The sequence below is a fragment of the Blastomyces gilchristii genome (genome assembly GCF_000003855.2).
Source record: "Blastomyces gilchristii SLH14081 genomic scaffold supercont1.2, whole genome shotgun sequence".
Classification (NCBI taxonomy): Eukaryota; Fungi; Ascomycota; class Eurotiomycetes; order Onygenales; family Ajellomycetaceae; genus Blastomyces; species Blastomyces gilchristii.
The window spans coordinates 6,333,841-6,358,868 of record NW_003101681.1 but is presented as its reverse complement, the minus strand read 5'-3'; the positions used below and the strand labels follow the sequence as shown (position 1 = coordinate 6,358,868).

General features: G+C 48.2%; 9 protein-coding genes across 13 annotated transcripts; 4 read left to right on the top strand and 5 right to left on the bottom strand.

Annotated features, from left to right (window-relative positions):
• Positions 1–242: 242 nt before the first annotated feature.
• BDBG_01596 lies at positions 243–2,778 on the top strand (the record flags this gene model as incomplete). Of its 2 annotated transcripts, none has more annotated exons than XM_031720404.1 (2): positions 243–561; positions 901–2,778. In XM_031720404.1, exons 1-2 carry the CDS (start codon positions 304–306, stop codon positions 1,579–1,581), a joined length of 939 nt encoding a protein of 312 aa, XP_031576573.1. In that variant the 5' UTR covers positions 243–303. The 2 variants fall into 2 exon arrangements, with proteins under 2 accessions (XP_031576573.1, XP_031576574.1); XM_031720403.1 differs by having other exon boundaries at positions 247–561; positions 883–1,581.
• A 109-nt stretch (positions 2,779–2,887) lies between these two features.
• Positions 2,888–7,071, bottom strand: BDBG_01595 (Rieske domain-containing protein). 3 transcript variants are annotated; one of them, XM_031720401.1, is made up of 4 exons: positions 6,119–7,071; positions 5,172–5,777; positions 4,721–5,019; positions 2,985–4,591 (listed from the first exon to the last, which is right to left on the bottom strand). In XM_031720401.1, exons 2-4 carry the CDS (start codon positions 5,488–5,490, stop codon positions 3,980–3,982), a joined length of 1,230 nt encoding a protein of 409 aa, XP_031576571.1. In that variant the 5' UTR covers positions 5,491–5,777; positions 6,119–7,071; the 3' UTR covers positions 2,985–3,979. The 3 variants fall into 3 exon arrangements, with proteins under 3 accessions (XP_002628687.1, XP_031576571.1, XP_031576572.1); XM_031720402.1 differs by having other exon boundaries at positions 3,715–4,591; positions 6,071–6,869; XM_002628641.2 differs by having other exon boundaries at positions 2,888–4,591; positions 5,172–7,071.
• A 51-nt stretch (positions 7,072–7,122) lies between these two features.
• On the bottom strand, positions 7,123–10,159 carry BDBG_01594 (uncharacterized protein). The gene is made up of 4 exons (XM_031720400.1): positions 9,061–10,159; positions 8,897–9,001; positions 8,425–8,792; positions 7,123–8,327 (listed from the first exon to the last, which is right to left on the bottom strand). Exons 1-4 carry the CDS (start codon positions 9,250–9,252, stop codon positions 7,649–7,651), a joined length of 1,344 nt encoding a protein of 447 aa, XP_031576570.1. The 5' UTR covers positions 9,253–10,159; the 3' UTR covers positions 7,123–7,648.
• Positions 9,446–13,225, top strand: BDBG_01593. Of its 2 annotated transcripts, XM_031720398.1 has the most exons (5): positions 9,446–10,971; positions 11,128–11,198; positions 11,313–11,887; positions 11,995–12,332; positions 12,469–13,225. In XM_031720398.1, the coding sequence occupies exons 1-5, from the start codon at positions 10,789–10,791 to the stop codon at positions 12,928–12,930; spliced, it is 1,629 nt and encodes a 542-aa protein (XP_031576568.1). In that variant the 5' UTR covers positions 9,446–10,788; the 3' UTR covers positions 12,931–13,225. The 2 variants fall into 2 exon arrangements, with proteins under 2 accessions (XP_031576568.1, XP_031576569.1); XM_031720399.1 differs by having other exon boundaries at positions 11,128–11,887.
• Positions 13,226–13,901: 676 nt separating this feature from the next.
• Positions 13,902–17,195, bottom strand: BDBG_01592 (uncharacterized protein). The gene has a single exon (XM_002628638.2). It carries the CDS (start codon positions 16,892–16,894, stop codon positions 14,225–14,227), a length of 2,670 nt encoding a protein of 889 aa, XP_002628684.1. The 5' UTR covers positions 16,895–17,195; the 3' UTR covers positions 13,902–14,224.
• Positions 17,196–18,984: 1,789 nt separating this feature from the next.
• On the top strand, positions 18,985–19,482 carry BDBG_01590 (uncharacterized protein; the record flags this gene model as incomplete). Its single annotated transcript, XM_002628636.1, has 2 exons — positions 18,985–19,231; positions 19,340–19,482. 2 exons carry the CDS (start codon positions 18,985–18,987, stop codon positions 19,480–19,482), a joined length of 390 nt encoding a protein of 129 aa, XP_002628682.1.
• Positions 19,483–20,117: 635 nt separating this feature from the next.
• Positions 20,118–22,285, bottom strand: BDBG_01589 (uncharacterized protein). Its single transcript, XM_002628635.2, has 2 exons — positions 21,143–22,285; positions 20,118–20,886 (listed from the first exon to the last, which is right to left on the bottom strand). The coding sequence occupies exons 1-2, from the start codon at positions 21,356–21,358 to the stop codon at positions 20,788–20,790; spliced, it is 315 nt and encodes a 104-aa protein (XP_002628681.1). The 5' UTR covers positions 21,359–22,285; the 3' UTR covers positions 20,118–20,787.
• A 49-nt stretch (positions 22,286–22,334) lies between these two features.
• BDBG_01588 (protein bcp1) lies at positions 22,335–23,418 on the top strand (the record flags this gene model as incomplete). Its single annotated transcript, XM_002628634.1, has 3 exons — positions 22,335–22,424; positions 22,526–22,762; positions 22,861–23,418. The coding sequence occupies 3 exons, from the start codon at positions 22,335–22,337 to the stop codon at positions 23,416–23,418; spliced, it is 885 nt and encodes a 294-aa protein (XP_002628680.1).
• BDBG_01587 (chorismate mutase) lies at positions 22,795–24,970 on the bottom strand. Its single transcript, XM_002628633.2, has 3 exons — positions 24,545–24,970; positions 23,760–24,420; positions 22,795–23,681 (listed from the first exon to the last, which is right to left on the bottom strand). The coding sequence occupies exons 1-3, from the start codon at positions 24,670–24,672 to the stop codon at positions 23,604–23,606; spliced, it is 867 nt and encodes a 288-aa protein (XP_002628679.2). The 5' UTR covers positions 24,673–24,970; the 3' UTR covers positions 22,795–23,603.
• Positions 24,971–25,028: the final 58 nt, after the last annotated feature.

Below are 25,028 nucleotides of genomic sequence, written 5' to 3'. Positions count from 1 at the left end.
TACCTCACCGCGGTGACGGGCATCTTTATATCTCCCTTTTCCCCTTTTTATATATCCCTATTTTTGTCCCTTGGTTGTCATTTTTGTAGGAGCGATATCCTGTACAATATACTTATCTTTTTTTTCTTTGTTTCTCCTCTTTGTCTTTTTTTTTTATACTTTCCTCTGCTCGCCATTTAAACCGTTCTAAAGAAAAAAAAGGAGTTAAATCTGTTTTTTTTTTTTTTTTTTTTTTTTTTTTTTTTTTCTGAATTTCTCCGGCGCGGTTGATTTTCTCGGTGTCTCTATGCCCGTCTATCGATAATGTATCAATATCCCCCTCAACCACCCCATGGGTGGTCTACCTACGACTACGCAACCACTTCACCTCCGCAATACCCCTATTACCCTTCGAACTACGCCTCGCCGCACGTCTCTCCTCGTACCAAACGACACTCTCATCGGGCTAGTTATTCTGCTGCGAAGGAACCGTCAAGTGGTTGGCATTCGATGCCACCTGGGTATGGGAGTTACTATGATTCAGTACACGGTTATTCCTCGCCTCCGCGAAAGCACGAAAATGTAAGTGGTGCTTATGGCGAAAGCCACTTCGGTGCGACCAGCAGGCCAGCGCGTCGCCGCGCCTCCATGCCAACTGGAGAACCTTTCTACCATCCCACCTCTCCGTGGCGATCGCAGAAACGACCCTTCTTCATGGATGTGGTTGACGATGCTTTCGATACGCCGCACTCCTCGTCTTACGTGCCTCCTCCCTATGTGCCTCACAGTGCATGGGACGGTGGCGCTAGCAGTCGTCGTTTTGCTGAACCCAGAATGTCGGCTGCTGGGCGGAGTGCAGCTGAATATTATTTTTATCGTAAGGCAAAGCCAACCACTGATCAGTCTTTCTACTACAACCAGATTCCGGTCTATGATGAAGCAGACTCTCCCAAACGCTCTCGTGCTCGTCGCGCCTCTACCTCCGCCCGCACTCCGCAAAAACCCAAACCCTCCACTGCCGCAGGTGCATCGAAACACGCCAAAGCTACTGAAGCAGACGCCATCCGTATGGGTATTCCTGAAGGCTATTCGATAAAGAACTGGGATCCCAACGAAGAACCTATCCTCCTGCTCGGCAGCGTTTTCGATGCCAATTCCCTCGGCAAGTGGATCTACGACTGGACAGTGTTCCACCACGGAGCCTCTGCGCCAATGGCCGATGTCGCGGGCGATTTGTGGCTTCTCCTCATCAAGTTGGCTGGCAAAGTAAAACGAGCGCAGGAATGTGGGCCGCGCATTCGCAATACGGAAGCGCGGGAGATGGTGGAGGACTTTTTGGAAAGCGGCGAGCGGCTCTGGCATCGGTTCGAGAAGCTTCTGAAGGCGTGTGAACATTTCATGTGGAAGGCTGCGAAGCGGGAGAGCGGCAAGGGTGGGCCTGTCATGATGGGCCGGAACGCGGGTTGCGAGTTTGTCGATTCGATCTTTGGTCGTGATCGCGAGTTGGAGAATACGGAGAAGTTGATGAACAGTATTCGGCTGTGGGATATGCGTTTCGACGCTAACTGTGACGAGATTTTGCGTCGTCCGACCGCGTTTTAAGATCACAGATCCTTTTTTTGGAAATTTTTTCGACATTTTTTACAGTGTTCTATCTGCGTGTTATAGAAATTTGGAAGTGGATAAGTATGTGTCAGGAGTCGGGATGAGTTGAAACGGAGTCGCTGGTGGAATTTTGAAGGAATGGGCAGGTTTATCAAACGATCAAATCGACACGGGAAACCATATGCCCCTCCGGCATCAGTTTCCAGGGGTAAATGGAAGAGAAGTTGCATACGACACGTTTTAAAAAACAAGTTCCTTCCCTTACCGCCCTCCTGCGTTCCACCAACCTCCATACCGAGTATCATTTCTGTTCCTTTTTTTATTTCCCCTCACCACTCGCCCCCCTCCTCGTCCACTCTTATCGTATCCTTCAATGCCTCGCCGGCAAAACAAACCTTCATTATATTCCTCCCCTCCCCGCGAAAATCACAATTATTGTCCGTACGCGAACCCGCCAGGGTGTCTCGCTTCAAGCTATTGCCTTTCCATCGCTCCGGCGCCAGGGATCTTCACCGCGCCGCATCGCATTGCGTGTTGTACCTTTCAGCCCGTTTTTACTTCCCATTTTCGGTTATGAGCCTAATTTTGTTTTTGTTCTGAGTGCTAGTTAGTGGCGGGGACAACATCCCCTTTTTCGACGGCATCATCTGCCGTCATCGTTCCGTTTCAGCCCCCAGCTCAACAGTTTTACTTTATTTTCCTACCCACTCGCTATTCAATCCTTCATTTCTTAGGAACCTTATCCTCGGCTAACTGGGTTGGGACTGGGGCCGGTTATCTGTCCTTGTGTGTTTGTGCTGTGCTGTGCTGTTGGCTGTCTCATATATCTTCAAGTAAAGTGTCTTTTGTATGTGGATTGGGATTTTGTCATTTATTTGACTCATTCTTTCAGCTCTTTGCTTTTTCGCTGTTAAAAGAGTTCGTCCATGTTTCGTTTCTTTCATTCTTGCTGCTGTTCCATTTCCTTTGATGATACCACTCCTGTTTTGGTTCCTCTCCTTTTTCTATTTAATTATTTTTTGACGTTATTTACAATTTATTTTGTGTCTATTCTTTTATTTTTACATACATGTTTTTTAGCCTGGCTTGTCTGTCTCTCTCTACGTGTCCGCCTGTGCTCGATCTACATATACCTTACATACATATACATACATACACACATATATACATTCATACATACACCACTTTTACACATTTTATCTACCTAGGTAGTGGGTATTGCCCTTTGAATTTCTTTTGGAGAGCAAGCAATACGCATACTTCCCGAATATACTTGTCTGTAATACACATTATTAATACCATAACGAAATCCGTGTTGACTCCATTACTATTAATTACCCAATACTAATAAAGTATGTCAGCCTTGAGATTATTGTAGTTTTACTGCCCATCTACCCCGCCTCGAATTCCCCCCGCTCTGGTAACACCTCTCATGCATGCAGCAGCCCGGCACATTATGCGATAAAAGAGTAGTTTTAGTGTCTTGTGACCCCGCCTCCGGCTCCAGCTCCAGCTCCACCGAAAAGAAACCCTTTCTTCATTCCTTCTAGAGCTAGCTACCCAATCAACCATCCCCATTAGCCGCGCGAACCACTGCCCGTGGACTGGTTGTTCCCGCGGGCCCCCGAGCCCCCCGGGGGTGGGGGCGATCCATGGAACCTTGGGACCGCAGATGTTTCCCTGGACCGGACCGCTGGGGAAGTTTAAGATGCCAAGGGAAGAACCAGGCTCGCGCTAACGGTGGCCAATCAGGGGGGAGGTGTGTGTGTTTGTTTCTGTCTGGGTGGTAACCGCCCGGGTCGAATAGAGTTTTGCGGGGGAGGCGTTTACCTTATTGTTCGCAAGTGGTAGAGCGCTGGGCGGTTGGATGGAAGGTAGGTGGGGTGGGTGTGTGATGGGATGTGATGGATTCGATTCGGGCATGGCATGGACGGAATGGATAAGCGCTTAGACAGAAAAGTTCGACATCCTCCAGCAAGACAGATCAGGAAGTGGTGAGAAGAAAAGACATTGTGGTGGCTTTCGCATTTATCATGACTCATTTGCATGAGAGTGTATCCAGCACCTAGGCGAGGAAACTGTATTTGGTTGCTGATATCTGTAGATATGGTTGGTTGGGGGACCAACTACCGACTCACCGGCTGCAGGCAGCCTTGTTATATATATCTTAGAGAGAGAGAGAGAGAGAGAAGGAGAATAGTACTTTCTATCGATAAATAAATCACTCTGAGCTCAAGCAAATTCGGCCATTCAGTTATGCATCTCAATTTCCTCGTTTTAAATATTCCCCGGTAATAGATAGACATTTCACTCATCCAGGGATCAACCGCGAAAGAATCCCCAATTATGCCTTCCTGAACTAATAAGCGTCGTAATGTAACACTCCACCTCTCTTTCACCAAGACAACTTCTCCAAAGCCCCACCACTGCACAGGGCCTTACAAACCTCCTCCTCCTCGGTCTCCGCATCCAGCGTACCCCCCAGCTTTCCATCCCCACCCCTCGCCGTAGCGGGCCATACCTCATGCCCAACCTCCTTCTCCATCTGCACATGTGCCATAACAGCTCTCTTAACCAGCTCCTTGACATACGCCACCCCCATCTCATCCCTTGGATGCAACGGCCCGCTCCGATACACACCTACATTTAAATTCTCCTGCACCAGCGTGCACAGTACCCGATCCTCCTCCTCGATCTGCTTCATGAACGCGTCCACCTCCGCGAACTCCTCGTCCGTGCACTGCGCGTGGCGGTACACTTCGTACTCCATGCGCACGCTCGTGGCGCTCAGGGGCACGCAGCGGGTGAGGTAGAGGTAGACGGTGTTGACCGTGACGGCGGAGCTGGGGAAGAGGTAGGTTGGGGCGACGTTTGAGTTGTTGCCGGTTGCGTATTCGGGTTTTGGGCGGGCGAAGTGGGCGATGAAGCCTTGGTCGGTGGTTACAGTGTAGTTTTGTAGGTCAGTTGTTGCTGCGATGCCCGGGTGGGCGACGGGGCAGTGGTAGCACTGGTGGGTTGGTTTGTGAGTTTTGATATTTTTTTTTTTTTTTTTTTTTATTTTCTTTTTGCGAGGCGCAATTTGCTTTTTAACTGGTGAGGGAGGCAGACATGTATGTGAAAATTACCTGTCACATACCTCGTTATAATTATCAACCATAGCCTTCCAATTATATTCCGCCTCGAAACTCCATGAATGGTCATACGAATACTTCTCCATCTGGAAATCCCCAAGTCTTTCTTGAACATCAGCTGTCCCACATTGCTCGTCCCATGATACGGACGGAACTTCTTTTGCGTCTAGATTCACCCAGACGAATCCACATCGGTCGACATGGAGGTGAACAGGGAATAGAGAATAGTCTTCTGCATTAAACCCCGCCAGATCTTGGAACCGGGGAGCTTTGGCCAGCTTGCCGTTCAAGCCGTAGGACCAGCCTTGATTGTATTTGTCAGTCCAGTAGATATATATATGTAGATTAAGAGGCGGGAAATGGATATAGTTTCCGTCATTCCTGCACGTAGTGACACGGCGAACGAGGGGGGAGAAGGGGAGGGAGGATGTAAATTTAAAGCACGTTAACACTTACCGTGATATCCACATGAAAGAATCTTCTTACACTTCCCAGACTTTTCCTTTACAACGGGGAAGGCCCTATGCCGACAGACATTGTGGAACGCTCTCAACTCGCCCGTACGATCTTTAATTATGAAAAACGGATATCCAGCCATTTCGTAGCGGGCAAAATCCCCTGGATTGACGAAGCGGTTTGCATGAGTGACCTGCAGCCATTTCTGAGAGAATATGGCACGACGTTCCGCTTCGTAGAGCCGCGCTGAATGGTACCATGAAGCCGGGAGCGTTCTCTGGGTGAGTGCCCCCTGTGCCTTACTTGCCTCTGAGGTCATGATGTGGGGTCTTATCGCAGTTTGAATATCCCTAGTTTAAAATGGGGTCAAGAGGCGGACCTCCACGGTGCTGGTGTTTCTGCAGCTGTTGATGTTTTCTTTGTAGGTGCAAGAGGCGTAACTGACGAGGGGTTTGCTGCAGATAGTCAGTCAATTGGGCAATGTGCCCGCCCAATCAGTTCAAAGCTCAAGTGTCTGGCAGTTTGATGAGGATCCCCCGCGTATCGATTCGATTTGAAGTTCTTGGAAGTGTAGGTTGTTCTATCGGTAGCTTGGGCACAATATATCTGCAAAAACATATATGATAAATCTATATATTAGCCATGCTCGCTCTTAGAAACCACAACAAGAAGAGAAGAAAGCCTCATGGTATGCTTTCATGTTTCAGCTGCCTCCAAAACTGGTTGAAAGGGGCTAATTGCAACTGTCCTCGATTATCACGGGAGCAAATCATAGGGGATGCAAGGACATTCGGAGTCATGGCCATGTGCTAGTCAGGGGGTTTCCCATAATGGGCACTTCAACAACAGGCCAGGTCGGGATTTGAACTGGGTGCACTCTGTACATTACATGTACATACATGTACAGGCTATGGACAGGCGCATTCTACATTGACAAACACGCTTACGAGCCAAGTTTGAAGTCCAGTCAATGAAAGGACATCGAAGGATGAGTCAATAGAGCGTAGGATATCTGTTTCAAGCCGGTGATCATGGCCTTGCCGTAACTACGAGTCAAGGAGAGAATATAACAACCAGCCGCGAGTTCACATCTCAGATCAGCTATCACACCAGGAACCAGGGACTGTGAGATAGCAGATCCCAAATAACGGTTCAGGCCAGGCTCAGACGGATGCATTCGCATTCGAGGCTCAAGATCCGATCATCGGTGCTTGGTGCTATTGGTTTCCGAAACAACCACGCTTGCTTGAGGAGAAAACCATGCTCTGAACATCATGCTGAACGAACATGATTAGCCTTGCCCATGGTTACTCTGTACTCTGGACACGTTCCAGGGGCGCATCTTCAAAGAAAACTCGTGAGATAGCCGACCTGGAAGTGATACGTTTGTTTAAGCCACCCTAGTACCTGTAACTAGCTTTCCGATCAGGTTTTTTTGCATTAAATGCCAGTGGCCGCATTCGTAGATCCAAAAATACCAGTTAAAGCTGGAATTAGCTCCCGCAGCGATGGTGAGAGGACTGATATACGAGAATCGAACGCATTAGGAGAAGGTGAGAGGTCAAAAGTCGAGCTTACCTAAGCATCGTCAAGTGTTAACCCCGCTAACTTAGTTAACTGGGAATAACTAACTAATACAAGCCTCAACTTCCTCTTTCTTCTATTCCTCTCACAATCGCCCTCCGCTGTACGTATCCCTCTTTCGCTCATCTTGTACAGAGTACAGTTCATGTACATGTATGGAGTGCATCAACCAACCAAGCGGCGATTAAGGACGTGCATCTCATGTGCAACCTCCCAGGCAGAACCATAATCTTGGCCTATCGCAGCTGATACGTTGGAACGAGACAATAATGCACGCTTTCAGCCCGCACTCACCGCCGATAGCTGCTTGCTCAAGAAACTACAATAGCAGATAAAACAAACCTGGCTGAACAAAAAAGCAAAACAATCCCCTTCCTGTCTGCTGCGTTCAGAGTACAGACAAGTAAAATAATATGTTTTTCTCTTTGTCGCGAGAATGTGTGACTGTTGTCGATCTGATCCCTCTTTCCTGGAAAGACTGCAAACATCCTCTTGGATCTGAATAAGAGACTTGATCCTTGAAAGTTGAAAGGGGCTCTTATTGACCGTCGCCAGCGGCTTTTTCTCTATGGATCTACGGATCGACGTCGATGCTGTTAAAGTTTAAAGCTTCTCTCTAGAGGTCCACAGCCTTCGCGGGGCGGTAGCCCATGGCATTTGTTGGAAGTCGAAGGATGCTAATCAAGAGCTGCAACGGAGCGACAATACTCCCTTCGCCGAAGGTAGAGTAAAGAGAGATAGTCTGCCCAGAGGGTCCACGTCTGAGCCGTAAAAAATCGGAAATGGGAAACTAGATATGAACTCTCAGAAAGAAAAACAAAACTAGGAGCCACAATCCGAAAATCAGGGTTCAGAGACATATACGGAGTATTTATTCATTAAATATTTAACGTTTATTGTTGTGATGAAGCTGCATGATGCAGATGATCAGCACCGCCACAAAGTTGGTCACTGCTCACCCTTTGTTCCACCTCTTGATCAAACCGCACTTCATACCCAATCGTCTGCACGATCGCATTGTTGGGATCTGCTGTAATATGTTCTTCCTCTTCGCCTGGCTCGCCCTGTTTTGTCGTCTCGACGTTTTTCTCGGCTCTTCCGCCGCTCAGGGTTTGACCATCATCATCATTATTTTTTTTTGGATCCCGGCCCCTCCCTCGCAGGATGGAATTCATGTATCCTTTCCGAGTTCTGTTGCCCCTCTTCTCGCCAGCATGCAGGGCCTCGCCACCATTTTCGTCGATCGTGTCCACGCCATATATATTTGTCAAGGTTTGCCTTGGTTGCGCCGTCGTATTCATCCCTGAATTATTGGCCTGGCTAGCAGTTGCAGAGTATGACCCGCCGGAAATGGACAGTTCCAAAAATTCAGTCACCCTGCCGGCCATCAGCCCTGTTTGGAGGTCTGCCATGACACGTTTCAGGCTCGGGATGCAGGCTGTAATTATTGATATGCTGAGCGTTGCTTGGGCCCAGATTGTAGGGTGCACAGCATGCCATGTTTTGTCGGGGGGCTTTGCGTCGAAATACTGGTTTTGCGACGTTAAGCAGAATATCATGAAAATGGGGACACTAACAAGTAATAAAAAAATAAAAAATGTAAGTAGGTGCCAAAGCAAAGGGGGGGGGCTAGTCATCATGGGAGAGCATCTCTTTGGGGCTCCCTTACAGTATCCGTATGCAGAAAAAGCTCACGATCGTTAGTCGTTTCCGGGTGGGAAGTTGGACCTGAAATACCAGAAAGAACGGCAAGATGACAAGAGCAACGTCGGTGATAATGCTCAACGCACCAAGCCCAATGTATAGAGCCTGTTGGTTTACACATCTTCCCTGACTGAAATCCCAAGGCCGTGGGGCGTCGCATTGAGCTGCTAAAGCAACGACGCCAGCTATACTCCAGGCTGCGATAGCTCCAAGGAGACCGCGACATGCATATAGGACAGCAGTCAGGGGTTTGATGTAAATAATCAGTAAAGTCAAGGCGGCTTTTGAACAAGCTAGGGATGCGAGAGCAAGGATTTGGCTAGCGTAGAAGAACTATCTCCATCCAGTAAGCCTTGATCCAAGAATCGGTAAGAGAAAATATAAAATACAATTAAAATAAAAATAAAAATAAAAAGGTAGAGCAGCGCAGCACACACCTTGGAGAAAGACTGGAATAATTTCTCGCTCAGGACGTTGCGATGCCGACCGAGGCCGTTTGAGCAAGCAAAGTTTATACATATGGTCTCGACAAACATCAGTATCTAGGAGCAAGTCAATAAAAAAGTGCTTCGGAGGAGTGGGCTAATTGGGGGAAAATAACCGTAGCTAAAGATAGTAGCATGTCACATAATACTAGTTTGCGAAGAACTCTTGCGCGCGATATCAGAGTCACGAGCACCACGATAACGGTCAGAATAAGGAGGAGACAACTGGACAGGATAACCCAGGCGGCATGGTCGTGAGGAGTAACTTTCAAGAAAGGCGGACTAAGAACCTCCTCTTGCTGCTCCATATCGAACGACCCATCAGCATCAAGGTGGAGACTCTGTTCTCGACGCTAGGACGCTAGGGAAATGTAAACGGAGATAGTATGGCCTCATGGGCGAACGAAGTTCTAAGTATCTCCAAAAGCCCACAACAGACGAGTTGTCTTATTATATGGGAATATATAATATATATATATATATATCATCGCACCAACAAGGCTGATGTGCCACCGGATTGGGCGTCGAGAAAAGGGATCGGTATTTGGGGTTATTATTAGGAGCGAGCATCCCATCGCAATAAATAGCATAGCACACATCCAACACCACGCCCAAGAAGATCACCCAGCCCAGCCCGAACCATCCGGTAAAGGTATGCCAGTACGGAGTACCCGTGCGAGGACCTCTCTCTCTCGCTTTCCCCAAACAAAAAAGGGAAAGGAAAAAAGAAAATAACACCGCGCGCATCGGGTCTCATTCGTCCAGCGAACACGGCGCTCGGTCGAGGTTTTCGGTCACCAGCTGGATCAGCAGTGTGCAGCTAGGGGAAATCATGGTTCTGAGGCTTGACGGCGGGCGCTGAATGGACGGCCGAAAAGCTGGGCTGTCGCACACATCACACTTTTTCCGGGCTCTGGATAGCCATAGGATGGGGGGGGATATGGAGGTCTACATTATTGTCGGAACTGCTGCTTGGTGGTGGCTCTTCTTGTGCGCCCTCAAATGATCCCTTTGCGCTCGGGAAACAGGCTGGGAGAGAACTCTCGGACCCGAAACTTTTCTTTTGTTTGTGATTGCGGTGAGACCTTGCGGTTCTGGCCAAGGCCCAAAGAATAAAATATAATGACGTTTTCCTGGTTGCTTGATTGCTGGTCAGTCGGTGGAGCTGGATGGGAAAAAAGCCGAAAAAAGCACCCAAAAGGGGGGGGGGGGGGGAAAGGGCAAACAAGCAGGACGTTTTCCTTTTTTTCTTGTTTAAACAACAAGTTTCTGATGGGGACAGACGGTTCTCGTCCCCAAGTACCATGCATCGTATATCGTGTATCCGCGCAATGTCTCTGTCTCCCACGAGGACTGCTGTCTGACACGTTCAGAACTCCCCGCAGCCGTGCACCCACTCTATCTCATCCCATCCCACCCGAGACGAAGGACGTGGACAAGGGCGAGGACGAGATCTTGATTGTGCGCTGCTTTGGTTGCAAGCAAGCAGGCAGCGTGCGTGTGTTGCAGAGGGCCGCACAAGGGCGGTACCTGTTTGACTTCGTTCTGCCTTTTTTTATTTCTTTATTGTCCCGTTGCATGCACATAACACACCTCGATTATGCCAGATTGCTCCCACGGTACACAATCACACGATTGAAGGTGTCTCGGTTGCCAACGAGGGAGTTATCTGAGTAGCTGAGTGATGCTGCCAACGCCTTTCTGTCAATCCTAGTAGCAGACGCGCGCCTGGCTCTGTCCTGTTATCATTTGTCTGCTCCCGATATCCCACTCAGTTTGCAAGCATAAAACACACTGTCAAGAGCATTCTCGTAGGCCAATTGAAGTGCCCTAGGTGTCAAGAAATGGAGGATTACGAAGTGGAACCCCCGAACAAGAAGAATGCCACCATGGCCCCTGAGGACCATGGCGATTCGATATCGGAATCCTCGCATGGCCGCAAGGACGGTATATATCCCCTCTCTACTCGGACCAGGACCAGGACAAGAACCGCTGGCGATACTGTTAGAACCCAGGTGAGAGTAAAGGTATGTATAGCATATCCGTTTTACCTTTTACCTTTTTCTTTTCTTTTTTCTTTTCTTTTCTTTTCTTTTCTTTTTTTTAAATCTCTTTTGAGGGGGGATTAACTTGGCTGGCTATGCGCAAAAGTTCCTACTGCTAACATTGAAAATGGAAAATAGAAACTCTTTAATTTCACCCAGATCTTCTTCTTCGCCCTTACGTTCATGTCAAGCTGGGAGACCATGGCATTGTACGTTTTGCGAGCCCAGCAGCAGCCAGCCAGCCCCCTTATCACATTTCTCACTTCGCGGTTGTAGATATGTATATCTTGCTTGACCTGGCTGACCAAAATTGAATTGGCAAGGTATCTCACAGGCTCCTTTACAAACGGTGGCCCTCGAGCTCTTTCATGGGGTATAATCGTTGTTGTTTGTGGAGCTCTCGCGCAATCTGCTTCTTTGGCGGAAATGGCCTCAATGCGGCCCATTGCCGGTGCGCAATACCACTGGACACACCATCTGGCCCCGCCCAGTCAGAAAAGATTCATCACCTGGATGCAAGGTTGGATAACTTGGTTTGCCTGGGTGTCGCTGCTTGCCGGCGTCGCAAACACCACCGCGAACATGCTCCAGGGGATTGTGGCGACCAATTACCCGGACTATCACCCGGCAAGATGGCATCTGACTCTTTTTATCTTTGCTATGCTCATTTTCGAGGGCTTGATGAATATGTATGCCTTTTGGGTTATCCCCTGGATCGAATTGCTGGCTGGTATTTTGCACGTATCGCTGTTCATTGTCTTTGTCTCTATCCTGGTTGCGATGGGCTCCCGACATTCTGCAAAATTCGTCTTTCTAGAGGGACAATCTACTTCAGGGTGGAGTAACGGATTCATATCTTGGAATCTGGGCTTGTTGACTCCTACTTGGGGATTCGTTGGTCCGTTTTCTGATTTCTTATGTGCAATTTCTTTTATGATAAACCATTTTAACCCCCTGTCTTGCCCTCATTTCACACTACTTCACCCTACTGACAAAGCTCAAAAGGTTTTGATGGAGCTGTCCATATGAGCGAAGAAGTCCGCCGTGCGAAAAAGGCCGTGCCTAGATCTATGTTCTGGACCGTTGCAATCAACGGCATCTTTGCCTACGCCATCATCCTGACTATTCTATTCACCATGGGTTCGATAGAAGAGGCGCTCACCGCGGCTTCGCCCATCATCCAAATTTGTCAACAAGCTACCGGGTCAACCAGTGCAGCCACGGCGATGGTTTGTGGTCTCCTTATCGTCTCTCTTGCTGTGAATCTTGCCAGTATCGCATCGACATCCCGTCTTACCTGGGCATGGTCTCGCGATGGCGGGCTTCCGGCTTGGTTTTCACATGTGAGTTATTACATGCTATCTCCCCATAAACTGGAGTCCCTAACAAGTTTTTCTTTTTCTTCCTTTCTTTATTTTTATTTTTATTTTTATTTTTATTTTTATTTTCCAAACATCATTGTCTAAACTACCAATACAGATCGACCGAAAACACTCCGTCCCCGTCCGCGCCGTCTGGCTCCCGATAGTAATTGTCATGATCCTCTCCTGCCTCAACATCGCCAGCAGCGCCGCCTTCGGCGCCTTCATCGCCCTCTCCTCCATAGGCCTCTTTTCCTCCTACATAATCGCCATTAGCTGCATGGTGCACGCCCGATTCCACCGGGAGAATCTGCAATTCGGCGACTGGACCATGGGCCGTCTGGGACTACCCGTCAACATCTTTGCGCTGGCATATACATGTTACGTGACGATATGGCTACCGTTTCCGAACTACCTGCCCGTGAGCGGGGTGAATATGAACTACGCGCTGCCGATATTTGGGGCAAGCACGTTGTTTGCGCTTTCGTACTGGTTTCTTAGTGCCAGGAAGAATTGGCGCGGGTTGAATAAGGAGGTTATTCGTCTGGTTGTGGAAGGGGGGGAATTATCGCTGAAGTGAAAGGGGATGGATGATGGGATTTGTTCCTGTTTTTGTCCCTACTGTACTGTATCTTCCTCCGGGGAAACGGAGATTGGAAAGGAAGAATATCATGTATCACAATGTTTTTTATACTTTTTCTATATTTTAGATAGGCGGGTAATTACTTATCGGGCGGCTGCTTGGTTGTTGATGACAGTCATGCGCTTGTTGGGGAAAGGTGATATCAAAACATGGGAGGGAGTCTACAAATATACTTACCCAACTACGTAACAATAGGAAGAAGGTGGTTTTTTCTTTTTTCTTTTTTTTTTCTAATCGTTTCTAGAGAGCGAACTAAATTAACAAAGGAAATTGAAAAAAACAAAAAGAAAAGAAAAGAAAAGAAAAGAAAAGGAAAAACCAACCCACCCATCCCCAGGAAAATAAGCAATGCACTGTGTAGTACAGAGTATAGTAAAGATAGTATCTACCCCTCTCACAAACAACAACCCATGACACATTGCACATTGCATTTGCATATTGCATAACCAGCATTTATCAGACAGCAAAATGGAATGGTTTCTTCATTTGTAACACCCCGAAAATTCGCAACATCAACGTTCTCGTGAAACCCGTCATACACAACACACACCTCTCTCTCTCTCTCTCTCTTCTCTCTTCTCTCTCTCTCTCCCTCGGCCGACGTCAGTCGGTCATGGATGCCACAAACGTGTAACTGTCATTCAAGCAAATCCTTCAAGTTTAACTCCGCGTGTAACTGTAACAGGTCAGAGGTATTTTGGGCAATAGGAGTAGAATAAACCCGGATAGGGAAGTGGGGATAGCTATATATGGAATTGATAATAAACTGCCAAAGCCAGAAAAGGTGGTAGTATATATATATATATGTGTGTGTGTGTGTGTGTGTGTGTGTGTGTGTGTAAAAATGTTTTTGCCGTTTATTAGAACTCGAGCAAGGGATTTCTCGCCTGAGACTGCTGCCTAGGGAGGTTAGTGAGAAGGGTACATACAAGTACCCAGGTATTTAAAATAATAATGATCACTGTGGGTCGTGGAGATTACCTAGTTGCCTTGAGGTGGTGATATGTTCAAGTTACTATTTACCAACTAATTCTTCAGGTTGACTCATGCTGATGAGAGAAGGACGGAACAAGAAGAGGTATATAACGAAGGAAAGCAAGAGCATAATGAGAAACAAATGTACAGTCACACAAAAAGCCGCCAGGCAAAGAGTTACACGGGATAGACAAAAAAAGAAATGACAAAAATGATCCGCTAATCAAGAAACATATACATGCTTGGCACAAATACTTTAAACAACAATATACTCTCCATCCGATCCCTCCAAATCCATAATCCTCCTCCACTTAAACGCTTCACCACCTTCCAGGACCTCCTCCCCATCCCCAAATCGCGAACCCGCATCGTTGGGGGACCTACTCCGCTTCAGAGCCGCAGAGGCCATCGGCTGTTGCTTCGCAGGCTTCAAACTACCCGAGGCATCCGCAGCCCAGATCTTCTCCAGCAACTCCAGCGAGGCGAGATTGTTGAAAAAGCCCGAATCCTTCTGGATATCAGAGCAGTTGCGGCGAATAAGGGCGCGGTGGGGGTCCAACGTACACTCCGCGCCGGTCACGAAGAGCGGCCAGAGCAGGTAGACGTCGGACTTGACGGCGCTCAGGTGGTGGAGGGAGATGTAGACGAGGCGCTGGATGCGCGGGTGGGCGGAGGGGAGGTTTGGGTGTGCGAGGCGCTCGAGGTAGAGGAGGGCGGAGTAGCGGAAGGATTCGGAGATGTTGGAGAGGTCGGACAGGTTTGTCGGGGAGATGTGGGGGTGCGGGAAAGAGCCGGTGAGGGTTGAGGAGTCTGTTGCTGCGCGTGGGCCTTCGGGTAGTTGGAGGGTCCATGCGTCGAGCCTGTGGCGCAGAGCGTGCCATTCCCGCCAGAACTCTGCGCGGGAGTCGGAGCTTGGTGTTTTTGTTGTTACTGCTGTTAGAATGGTATCTTCCATGTGGAGTTGGAGTGGTGGGTGTGTGTTGTCGTAGCTTTCGTTAAAGGGAGGTGGCATGGAGGAATGGTGGAGCATGTTTGGCGGGGGAGGGGCTGTTGCAATGGGCCATTCGTTCATGGAAGGAGGCTCCGCGCTGGCTTTGCCCTGGCTTAGCATATTCAGGCGGCTCAGCTGGCCGATTATTTTGAACATTGATCCATCGCATCCAGCCAGGTTCGCAAGCGCCCAATCATCATGTCCGCTGGCGGCAATATCCAGGTAGTCGCCCTTCAGTTCGCAATCGCGGTTGTTGATGGTTGCGGTCAGCACGTCGAACCAAACGAACATGCGTGTATACCACTTTACTAGATCGGAGCAATTCCTATTAGCACTCCGTCGTAAGGCGAGCAGCTTCTTTACCCCAGCAAGTTGTGGTCGGAACTTCGCAACTCCTGTATCGCACATGTGGAAGAGGCACAGGACTAGCACCGTGGCTAGAACGCTGTCTGCTAGTCTTTGGGTGGGATGGGCCAGCTGAGCATTAAGTGATGTGATTGCCATTGCTTTGTGGAATGACTCTTCCTTCTGTTGCTCTTCAAGGCCTAGATTACCAAATCTTTCCTCGCAAGATTGTCCCGCCATACGATAATGAGCCGTCGAGGACAGTCGAGCTGGCAACGTTTTCCTGGCAGATAAGCCCCAGTGGTTTTTCCGCTGTCTGAGGTTGCTCAGGGAGAGGGCTGCAAGAGCATGCTGTAAAGTGTCGCTAGTCTTGGCAAGTTCGAGAATAAACATGCGGTACGGGTTTGCCGGACTATCAAAGGCGACGATAACAGGGGATATGACCTCTGCATAGTAGTTGATGAGATATTGCATGCGGGGAGTCCGGCCAATGAACTGCATGGATACGGGTTGCGGAACAAACGACGTATGGCTTCGGATATTAGACTCTTGGTGGTACGCACTGAGCAGAAAGTAATCCGGCGGTGTGGACCTTCTTTTGGGCGATTTGTTACGAAAGTTTACATCTGGTCTTGCTTCCGATCCTTGGCTGTTCGCATCGTATAGAGTCTTCTGTGGCCAGGGGGGAAGGCTTTCAAATTGAGAGATTGCCAAATGACTATGGCTCCCTCCGATCCTTGGGCTGAATTCCTGTAATTGTGGAGCTAAACCAGAGCTCACGTAGTTGAAGTCGGCGTTGCTTATGGCCGGTTGGGAGGCAGGCGGGTGTATTGGCTGGGTGGTTGCCGTATCGATGTATGAAACGAAAGGTATAGGTCCGGGATGGCCAGATTCGACCCCGGGACTTCGGAAAGGAATAGCGGTGCTATCATGATGACGACTTGATAGTAAGGGGGCAGCAGAATTTACCAGCAGCGGATATTTGTCCTCAGTCTGGGGCAGTTGGGTAGGCGTGACAGATGACTCAGTGGGTGCGCTACTGCGATGAGTAGCAAGGTTGGAGGGGCCAGGTGGTGATGATGAGACGGTCACATCGACGTGCTGCAGCGAGTCGATAGTGGCCACTGTGGTGGTCTTCCGGGCCGCTAGCTGATCAGGGCGGGTGCGTTTCGAGGCCGAACGGGCAGTGACTTTCGCATCCGGACGCGCCCGCGACGCAGGGGGAGGAAGACGGCGTTCTGATTCCGCTGCTTGTCGAGTAGAGTCGGCGACCGTCGCAGACGCGGCAGCTTGTAGAGCGCCACAAACAGGCCAGGAGAGACCGCGCAGCTTGCCGCGACTGGCTACGCCAACTCCCCACGTCAAGGTGGTTTTGTAGCCGGAGCACCGCATGCCCAAACCTAGGCACTGGGTGCAGTATGGGCGCCGTCGATCGCATTTGACGCTGCGATTGGCGCAAGTAAAGCAGTCGTCTGCAGCCCCATTGCTGACAGCTTTTCTGCGTCGCTTCCGCGGCGCAGGCGTAGGGAAAGCGTCAGAGGCATCCATCTGCCGGGCCTTCAGCGGCTGTGGACATGAAGAGGTCGCCATTTTCCGCGATCATATGGACCGATCCAGCTGGGCTGCTCTTGCGAGGAGGAATGGGGCCGAATGGGTCGTATGGAATTCAGGGTAGCGCTAAATAGACGAGCAAATAAGCGATAGACGTGGGTTAGTTTATACAACTTAGCAGGGGACTGACTGATTGGACTAGCGACGGAGCCCGATTCTGTGATCCTCGGTGCTAGGTAGAGAGGTAGGGAGTCTGACGGTAGGGTAGTGTTGGATGGCAAGACTTTTATAATTGTAAAGGGGAAGAAAAAAAGGAAAAAAAAAAAAAAAGAAAGACCAAGGCGAGCAATAACATTACTAACGGTTTTCCAAGACTGATTGGTTTTAGAAGAAAGAGATGCAGCCGAGATAGAGACATCGAAAGGCCTTTTTTTTTTTTTTTTTGAAAAGTAAAAGTGGTGTCAGGGTCAGGGGCTCGTCCGGATCCAACATCCTGGCCTGACACCATTAATACGTATCACAATAATAATAATGCCACAGCTGCCGAGCACAGTAGAGTAGCAGAGGAGTGGACACGCCATCATTCCTCTTAGGTATATTCGTGGATACATACGAGATGGGATGGATGGGTCTTGGTCTGATGGCAGATCCAAATTCCATGCTAACTCTCAAGGCTCTTAGCGGCGGGGTCGACGAGACCAAACTGAACAATCGCAGCAAGGTTCCATCTTCCAAGGTTGTTGGATGCGAATTAGACTTCGGCGGACTGGATCTGTCTGAGTTGTTGAGATTGAACATTGCACATTGGCGATCAGCGGGAGGGGAGGTTGTTGGAAGGGGGAAAAAGGGGGAAAAAGGGGGGAATAGTACTTGGGGGTTAGTTATATGTCAGATATTTACTAGATTTCATCATGCGCCAGAGATTGATCCTGTATAGCCAAATACTACCTACCCTACCGTCAGGATAGGTTTACATAGCGAGGAGGGGAAGAAGCGGAATTGATCATGTATATTCTGGTTTCTTCGACATAGTATGTAAGTTAACTAGTTAACTACTGTAACTACTACACATGTATAGTATAGTATAGTACATCATCGACAACATCGACACCCCCCCCCCCCCCCAAGACCCCCGCCCCGATGTTTTTGAGCCAGAATCTTTCGTGCCTCTATCTCCCTGAAATCTCAATCCATCCCTCCAACTCGGAAACTCCTGTGTCCCCTCTGGAATGTACCACGGCAAGATGCTCCTAGTTCCCCGGAATCCCGCTGAACTCCATATAAGGCGTTGACGCGGGGACGGGGAACGGAACGGTGGTTCTTTGGCAGCTCCCAACTCTCTCTTCCCCGCTTTGGAGAGATGACTTCAGAAGCTTATGTGAATAATCGTATCAATGATTGAAAGCGCAAATGGACATGGAGTCATACTTTTGGTATGATAATGACGACATTGTGAACTTGGATCGAGGTAAAGAAACAAACTCTTTTAAACGGCGGTCCTGAGGGCGTTATTTGTTGCAGGCCTGCGTGCCAGAAAGGTTGATAAATACATAGATGCAACACTGATTTCTGCCGCTGTAATTTCTGCACTTCAAAACACGCTCCTTTTAAACAGTCATAATCAGCATCGTTCGTGAAGTCCACCTCCACCTTGGGCTTGTTTTGCTTAAAGAACCGCGCAATGACTTCTACCCGGCCCCATCCGCGCGCGCGCTCGTCCAGCTGCGTTTGACATGTTGATTGCTAACTCTGATGCAGATGCATGCCTACCCTACCTACCATGGATAGATATATCACAGACCTCGGGGAGGGCTGGTCCGCCCGCCTTCCGCTCCACGATGAGCTAACTTAATCCCCGTTCCCAAACGATGGAGAGAACCAACAAAAATCGGTCATCACCTTGGGGGATTCGACCAGTATATTCGCTATGCCATCGGAATATATAAAGGAGGCCAACCGCTCTCCCCCGAACCTCTACTGACTTTATCTGCATAAACAGTGTGTGGCCTCTTAAGGCCTTTTTTTTTTTTTTTTTTTTTTTTTTTTTTTTTTTTCTTTTCCCACTTTTTACTTTACTTTTCACACCCTGCTCCCTCAATCCCCTTCTAATCCTCCCATTTAAAAGAAAAATGAAAGTGGCAACTCTTCTGGCAGCTGCCCTTGCCGCCTTGGCTGGAGGTGCCTCTGGCAAGAAATTTACGGCCGTGTATATGGAACCACCCTATAACTGGGTGCCAGGCCCCAGTATATCGCCGACTCGCGTCCTCTACGGGTATAGTGAACCCTACCGCCTGTTCAACTGGAACCAATGGGTAGTTTTTATGAAACAACAATGTAACGGATATCCACCTTGCACATCGGTCTCTCTCTATTCTGGTAAGGACCAGAATTCCTACTAAATATTTTATCTCGTGATTGAAATGCTCTACTAGGAGCATTTCTCTCAAAAGAGAAACGGAGACTGACAATTTCATTTCTATGCAGCGATTCCCCAGAATCCCGAACAGCCGCGGCGGTGGTTCGGCTATTTATTTGGCGGTGATCCGGTAGTTCCTAGAGATTTTCAGAGGCAAGAGGACACAAGGTTCAATGTTCGGGATTCTGCAGCATTTAATGCATATGACTAAGCCCTATTTAAATCTAACCCTCCCTACGGGCCGACTGCTTCTGCATAAGTGAGGTGTTCGCCGATCGCTCGGCGAACGCCCACCACACATAAAAGGCCGCACAATAGCTAGATCTCAATAATACAACCAACCTTCCACCTCCATCACATTGAATATTTATGACAATGCTTGGCCTGAATCTACGTGTGTTAACGTAAATAATAATAGATAAAAATATCTAGATGTGAAAGTTTTTGAGGAGATCCCAGAGCCAATTCCATTTTAACTACTTCTTTGTCTTTTCGACTTCTACCGACATGGCGTAAAGCCGCTTCAAATGCGTTCTCTGACTATCCCCCCAGGAAGTGGTGGGAGAAAGAAAAACCAAAGCATTTTTGCCCTCCTATACTCCCATCAAAGAGTCCAGATTTTTTTATTTTTTTTAAAATAAATAAATAAATACTCAAAAACTTACATACACGGGCGAAGCTAGGTGGTAGGTTGCACAAACAAGATCTCTCGTCTGTTGAGTGAGCGATATGGACATATAGCCCAGATGAAGTTGGTGTGTACTCCGTACGGAGTATAGTATGATAACTAACCTACTAGTTACGGGTTGGTTGTGTGTCGACTTCGGCCCGAAAAAAGACACACCCGGCGAATATTGGGTCGGGTCGGCCCAAGCCGGCCGGAGCCTTAACTAGCCCGAACCCAGGTATGGAGAGAGCCGATGTCATCCTACTCATCAAAACTTTGATTTATTTACATTGAACTGAAATCTCCGATCAGGGTCTGTTAGGCATTTGCATTGTATGATCATGTTTTACATTTTTACTAACAGTGCTGATCTGTTTCTGTGGGCAGTAATGAGTGCGTAACCTGTATTAATCCCAGCTCTCTCCTCTGAGCCAGTGCTGAGGTTAATGAGGATGTATTAACTGTGCATTTTAGATAAGAGCAAGAACACTCGATCATGATTTCGTACGCCTGACGACCCCGTTCAACTGGGTCCTCGTAAGGCGAGGATTTGGCAGGCTGTCTCCCATTTGGCAGCCATGTTCAACCTAGTAATTTACATAAAATGCTGTGGTAAAACCCCAGAGACCAAACCGCAATTTGGCACCAACCATACTCCCATCCTCTCGGGTTCCTAATCTCTCTTGCATGATCAAACCAGAAACAGGAACAGGCAAATTCCAACGCATAACAGAAACTATATCCCACTACCCACACTCCGCTAGCTCGTTTTCCGTTTCCCTCCTAATGCAGCCGGGTGATTCCAAGAAGAACCTCACCCCCTCAAGTAAAGCACGTCTCCGCGACACTTTACTTGTAGCCTTTTTGACGCATGCGCTCCTCATCCTCGGCACGAAGCTGTGCATCGATCACTGCACCGCGAGACGGTTTATGGCCGTGCATCTTCGCCTGGAAATGGCAATTATTATTGTCAGTAGATCGTGGTTAGGATGGAATTGGGTAATAAAGCTCTTCATAATGAAGCATCATCGCTTTGAAGCCTTGAAAGAGATCTCCCATATCAAGCCCCACCCCCCGCTTCCTTCCGCTTCCTTGTACATGTACTTAGCTAGACTCAAACGCCCCTACTCTCAAAACCAGGGCTAACCTCTGAAGCCATTAAAGGAATAAGACATGGAGAAAAAGAAAAGAAAAAGGACTCAACTGGAGCAGTAGGGTCATGCTTCGCGAGCTCTTCATCCGTGGGCATCGAGCCGTTTTTCGCCAGGAGCTGTTCTTTTGAATGGCGGCTACCTCTACGGCTAGACGGAGGAGGATGGTCTCTGTTTCGCTTGGCTTCGATGGCTTCGGAACGAGGAGAATGTCTCTGGTCTCCTGCCTCGTAAAGTCCGGGGTTGCCGACCTTGGAGTTTCCCGCCATTGTTATCTATTATTCTGTTCTCTGCCTTTTTCTTGCGGTTCGTGATGAAGAAGTGGGTGTAAGGGGGCGTGTCCAAAAAACGACGATATTTCGGTGCGGGCCGGATTTATGTTCGAGGCAGAAGACTCCAAGTTTATTGTGTACAAGAGGTATAGTAGAATGGGCTGGGCCTATTCAATGTCAATATAAATGTAGTGTAGGAAAGAGATATCCTTTCTCTCTGATATCCGGGTTTTGAGGAGCAGGGGATGGTGATGTCATCAGCGAAGGGGGGTTGGAGTTGGCAGCTCACGTGGACTCATGTCAACCAGAGAAAGCAAACAATGACAGTCTCGAAGGAGGCGACATCTTAGGTTTATGTTTATAGTTAGCTGCAATTCCACTGCTCATAGTTTGGCTATATACCTTGGTAGGGCTAGGCATTGTTGGGGAGATATGAGGAGTCACCCGTGGACCGTTGGAAGTGTGGTGCCATTTTGCTGAGAAATATAAACATTGCCCCCTAGACCAGACATAGAGAAGCCCTGAGGGAATGACCTAGTTCCAGTATCAGTATATATAAAGGAGAAGATCTCTCCTATGATCCTAAAGGATTTCCAAGTTTCGTTCAGCTCCGGGGTAGAAAGCTGTGAGCATGAAGGGCGATGAAGCGGCGTAAAACAATGCGAGTTCATCCCAAGATGATATCTCATTATATCTCATTATTGCACATCACTCCTGTTATTTCAAGATGTTCTGTACTTCCGTAGTTTCTTGCAAGTGTCTTTGTCTTGATGTCAGCATTAAGGTTGGGGACCGGGGGACTGCCCACTAGACTTATTCTGACTTAGCTTGGAATGACCCGCATCGTCATTTCGACTTTTATTTTGTTGGCTTCAATAATGCTTGGACTGAAGATAGAGATTCATAACAACACCCCCGCCCTGCCCGACACATTTATTCTCAAATAAATTTTCAAGCACACAGTTACCTCATAATGCGCAAGCGAAAGCAATCAAAAGACGGTGACGTGGAAATGGGAAACACAACCCGCGCCTTGGGTGAAAACGATAGCAGCAGCGAAGATGTATCTACTCCCCCCCCCCCAAAACCCCTCTCGGGTGTCGCTCGTCGAAATTGCATTGGACCGGCTTTTGACTAACTAATGAGCCCGGATATCTGCCATAGGAGATGGATATAGTGAATGTTGAATTCGAGTGGTTCGATCCACAACCAGCAGTAGATTTCCACGGCCTCAGAAATCTGCTCCGCCAGCTACTAGACAACGATGCGCAACTATTCGACCTCTCTGAATTGACCGATCTGATACTATCGCAACCACTGCTAGGCTCGACAGTGAAGGTTGATGGCAATGAAGGTGATCCATTTGCCTTCCTTACAGTGTTGAATCTACAGCAGCATAAGGTACTGTTTTCTGAAAGCGCATTGAAAAAAACCAACGGACTCATATATGTCGATAATCCTTGTTGTGCTAACCGCATGTATTTATTCAATTGACACAGGACGTACCAGTTATAAAAGACCTAACAAGCTACATCCAACGAAAATCCTCCTCCTCTCCCAAACTCTCCCCCTTAGACAACCTCTTAACGCAACCAACACCCCCTGCGATCGGACTGATATTAACAGAACGACTAATCAACATACCCGCTGAAGTCGTCCCACCTATGTACACCATGCTTCTAGAGGAGATAGCCTGGGCCCTCGAAGAAAATGAACCCTACAACTTTACACATTACCTAATCTTATCACGGACTTACGAAGAAGTCAAATCGAAACTGGACGAGGAGGACGACCGGCCACAAAAGAAGAAGAAGAAAGGCGCAGACGAGAAGAACGAGATATTCTATTTCCACGCGGAGGATGAGCTGTTGCAGAAACATGCGTTATGCTATGGGGGATATGAGTATACCCGACAACAGGAGGAAGGGGCGTCAGATTCCAAGCGCGCGTTTCATGAGTATGGCGTGCGGCCGCAGGGCCATTTGGTTTTAATAGAAGCGGCGAAGTTTGAAGCGGCCGTGAAAGATTTAAAGGAGTATCTAAACCCGTCTTCTTGAAGAAGAAGAAGAAGAAGTATATAAAATGAGAAAATATTCATTAGTTGGTTTGTTTATGACGTATAACCCTATAGTTTGTGTTTCCTTCTATCTTGCCGGTAAATCGTGGATAGTCCCGTAAAACCATTGCGCCGTGCTAAAGCTCTTCGCTGTTTTGCTTCCATATCCATGCATGTTGTATATCATTACTCCCACTCAGTACCCTTCAGACGCTGCATTAGATATTCTACCTCCACAATCTTCGTCATCGGTATCACGCTATCCTGTTACACAATTTTAGTTCCCACAGGGTTGAGCGCATATAGGAGGAGAAAATTGAAAGATAAGAACGAAAAACAAACCTTATACATAGCCACAACCGCCTCGACGTTAATCTTCTGGTTGTTCCCATCAGGCGTAGCAGGACCAGCAGGATCCGTACCGTACGTCCTCGCCTTAAGCCTTAGCCGTTCCAGCACCTTCTTCTCCACCGCAGCATTGGTAATGGCCTCGTCAATCCCCTTCCGATCGCCCGCCTTGATCAATTTCACAAACTTCTCAGGATCCATCCGGAACTTCGACTCCGCCACGAACTTGCCAAAGTGTATCCGTCTCGACAGCGCTTGCAGGCAATTGACATCGCACGTTGCCGAGGAGCCGTAGTTCTCCTGCGTCTCCCCACGGTCCTCACGGTCAAATTTCCGACATGTATTGGGCAAGATTTCATTGACGTATCGCGACTTGATAACGTCGTTGACGTTTACGTCGTTGGGGTGGAGGATCTTGGGGTACTGGATGGGTTGGAGGATGGGCTCCTCGAGGACGTCTGGGAAGAAAGGGTATTCATCGGGGGACTGGTAGCGGCGCACGCGCGATTGGAGACGTTCCTGTTCTCGGAGGAGGTAGTCCATAAGACTGAGATCTGAGTTTGGGATTTTGACCCCGCCGGACACGTAGATGGGTTTGTTGAGGGGGAATTGGACGCGTTCGATTAGGTGGAAGGTTATGGTATCTTCGAGACGGCTGGAAACGGGGGTTTTGTATTAGCTGGGCTCATTGGTTTAGATATATATGTGATCATTTTCATTGCTGCTAGGTCTCTCTGTATTGTTAATAGAGGAGTAGCTAGATAGGAACTGCGACTCACATTAGCTGGAATCTGATGTTGTCAAGATCCAACGCCTTGGAGGCATCAGACAGATCAATGGCGGTATCCATATTGTCGAAGAAGAACAGTGTAGCTGGGGAGTGGAGATATTGATGAAGCACCGGCATGGGGTGTTGTAGCTAAAATAGATTGTGCAGGTCAGTTCTTGTTCACTTGGGGATGAATTGACTCCTATGATATTTAGTAGTTATTTAGGTGGGGTGGCGATGGCCATAAATATTTCGAAATCAACGAGCCCCCCCTCCTCTGGGCCATTGTTATCCAATAAATTCGCCGTCCAATAGTTAAATCAATTCTAATAAATCTCAAAACTCCCAAATAATAGCTAAATATATCAGAACCCAGCCTTATTACCATGAAGGAACGCTATTTTAATGCAGGCAAGATTCCATGCTAGGATCCCCTGGTTCGCAACAACCTTTCCAGACGGAGAGTTAACTGTTATAGAACCGCGGTTTAGCTA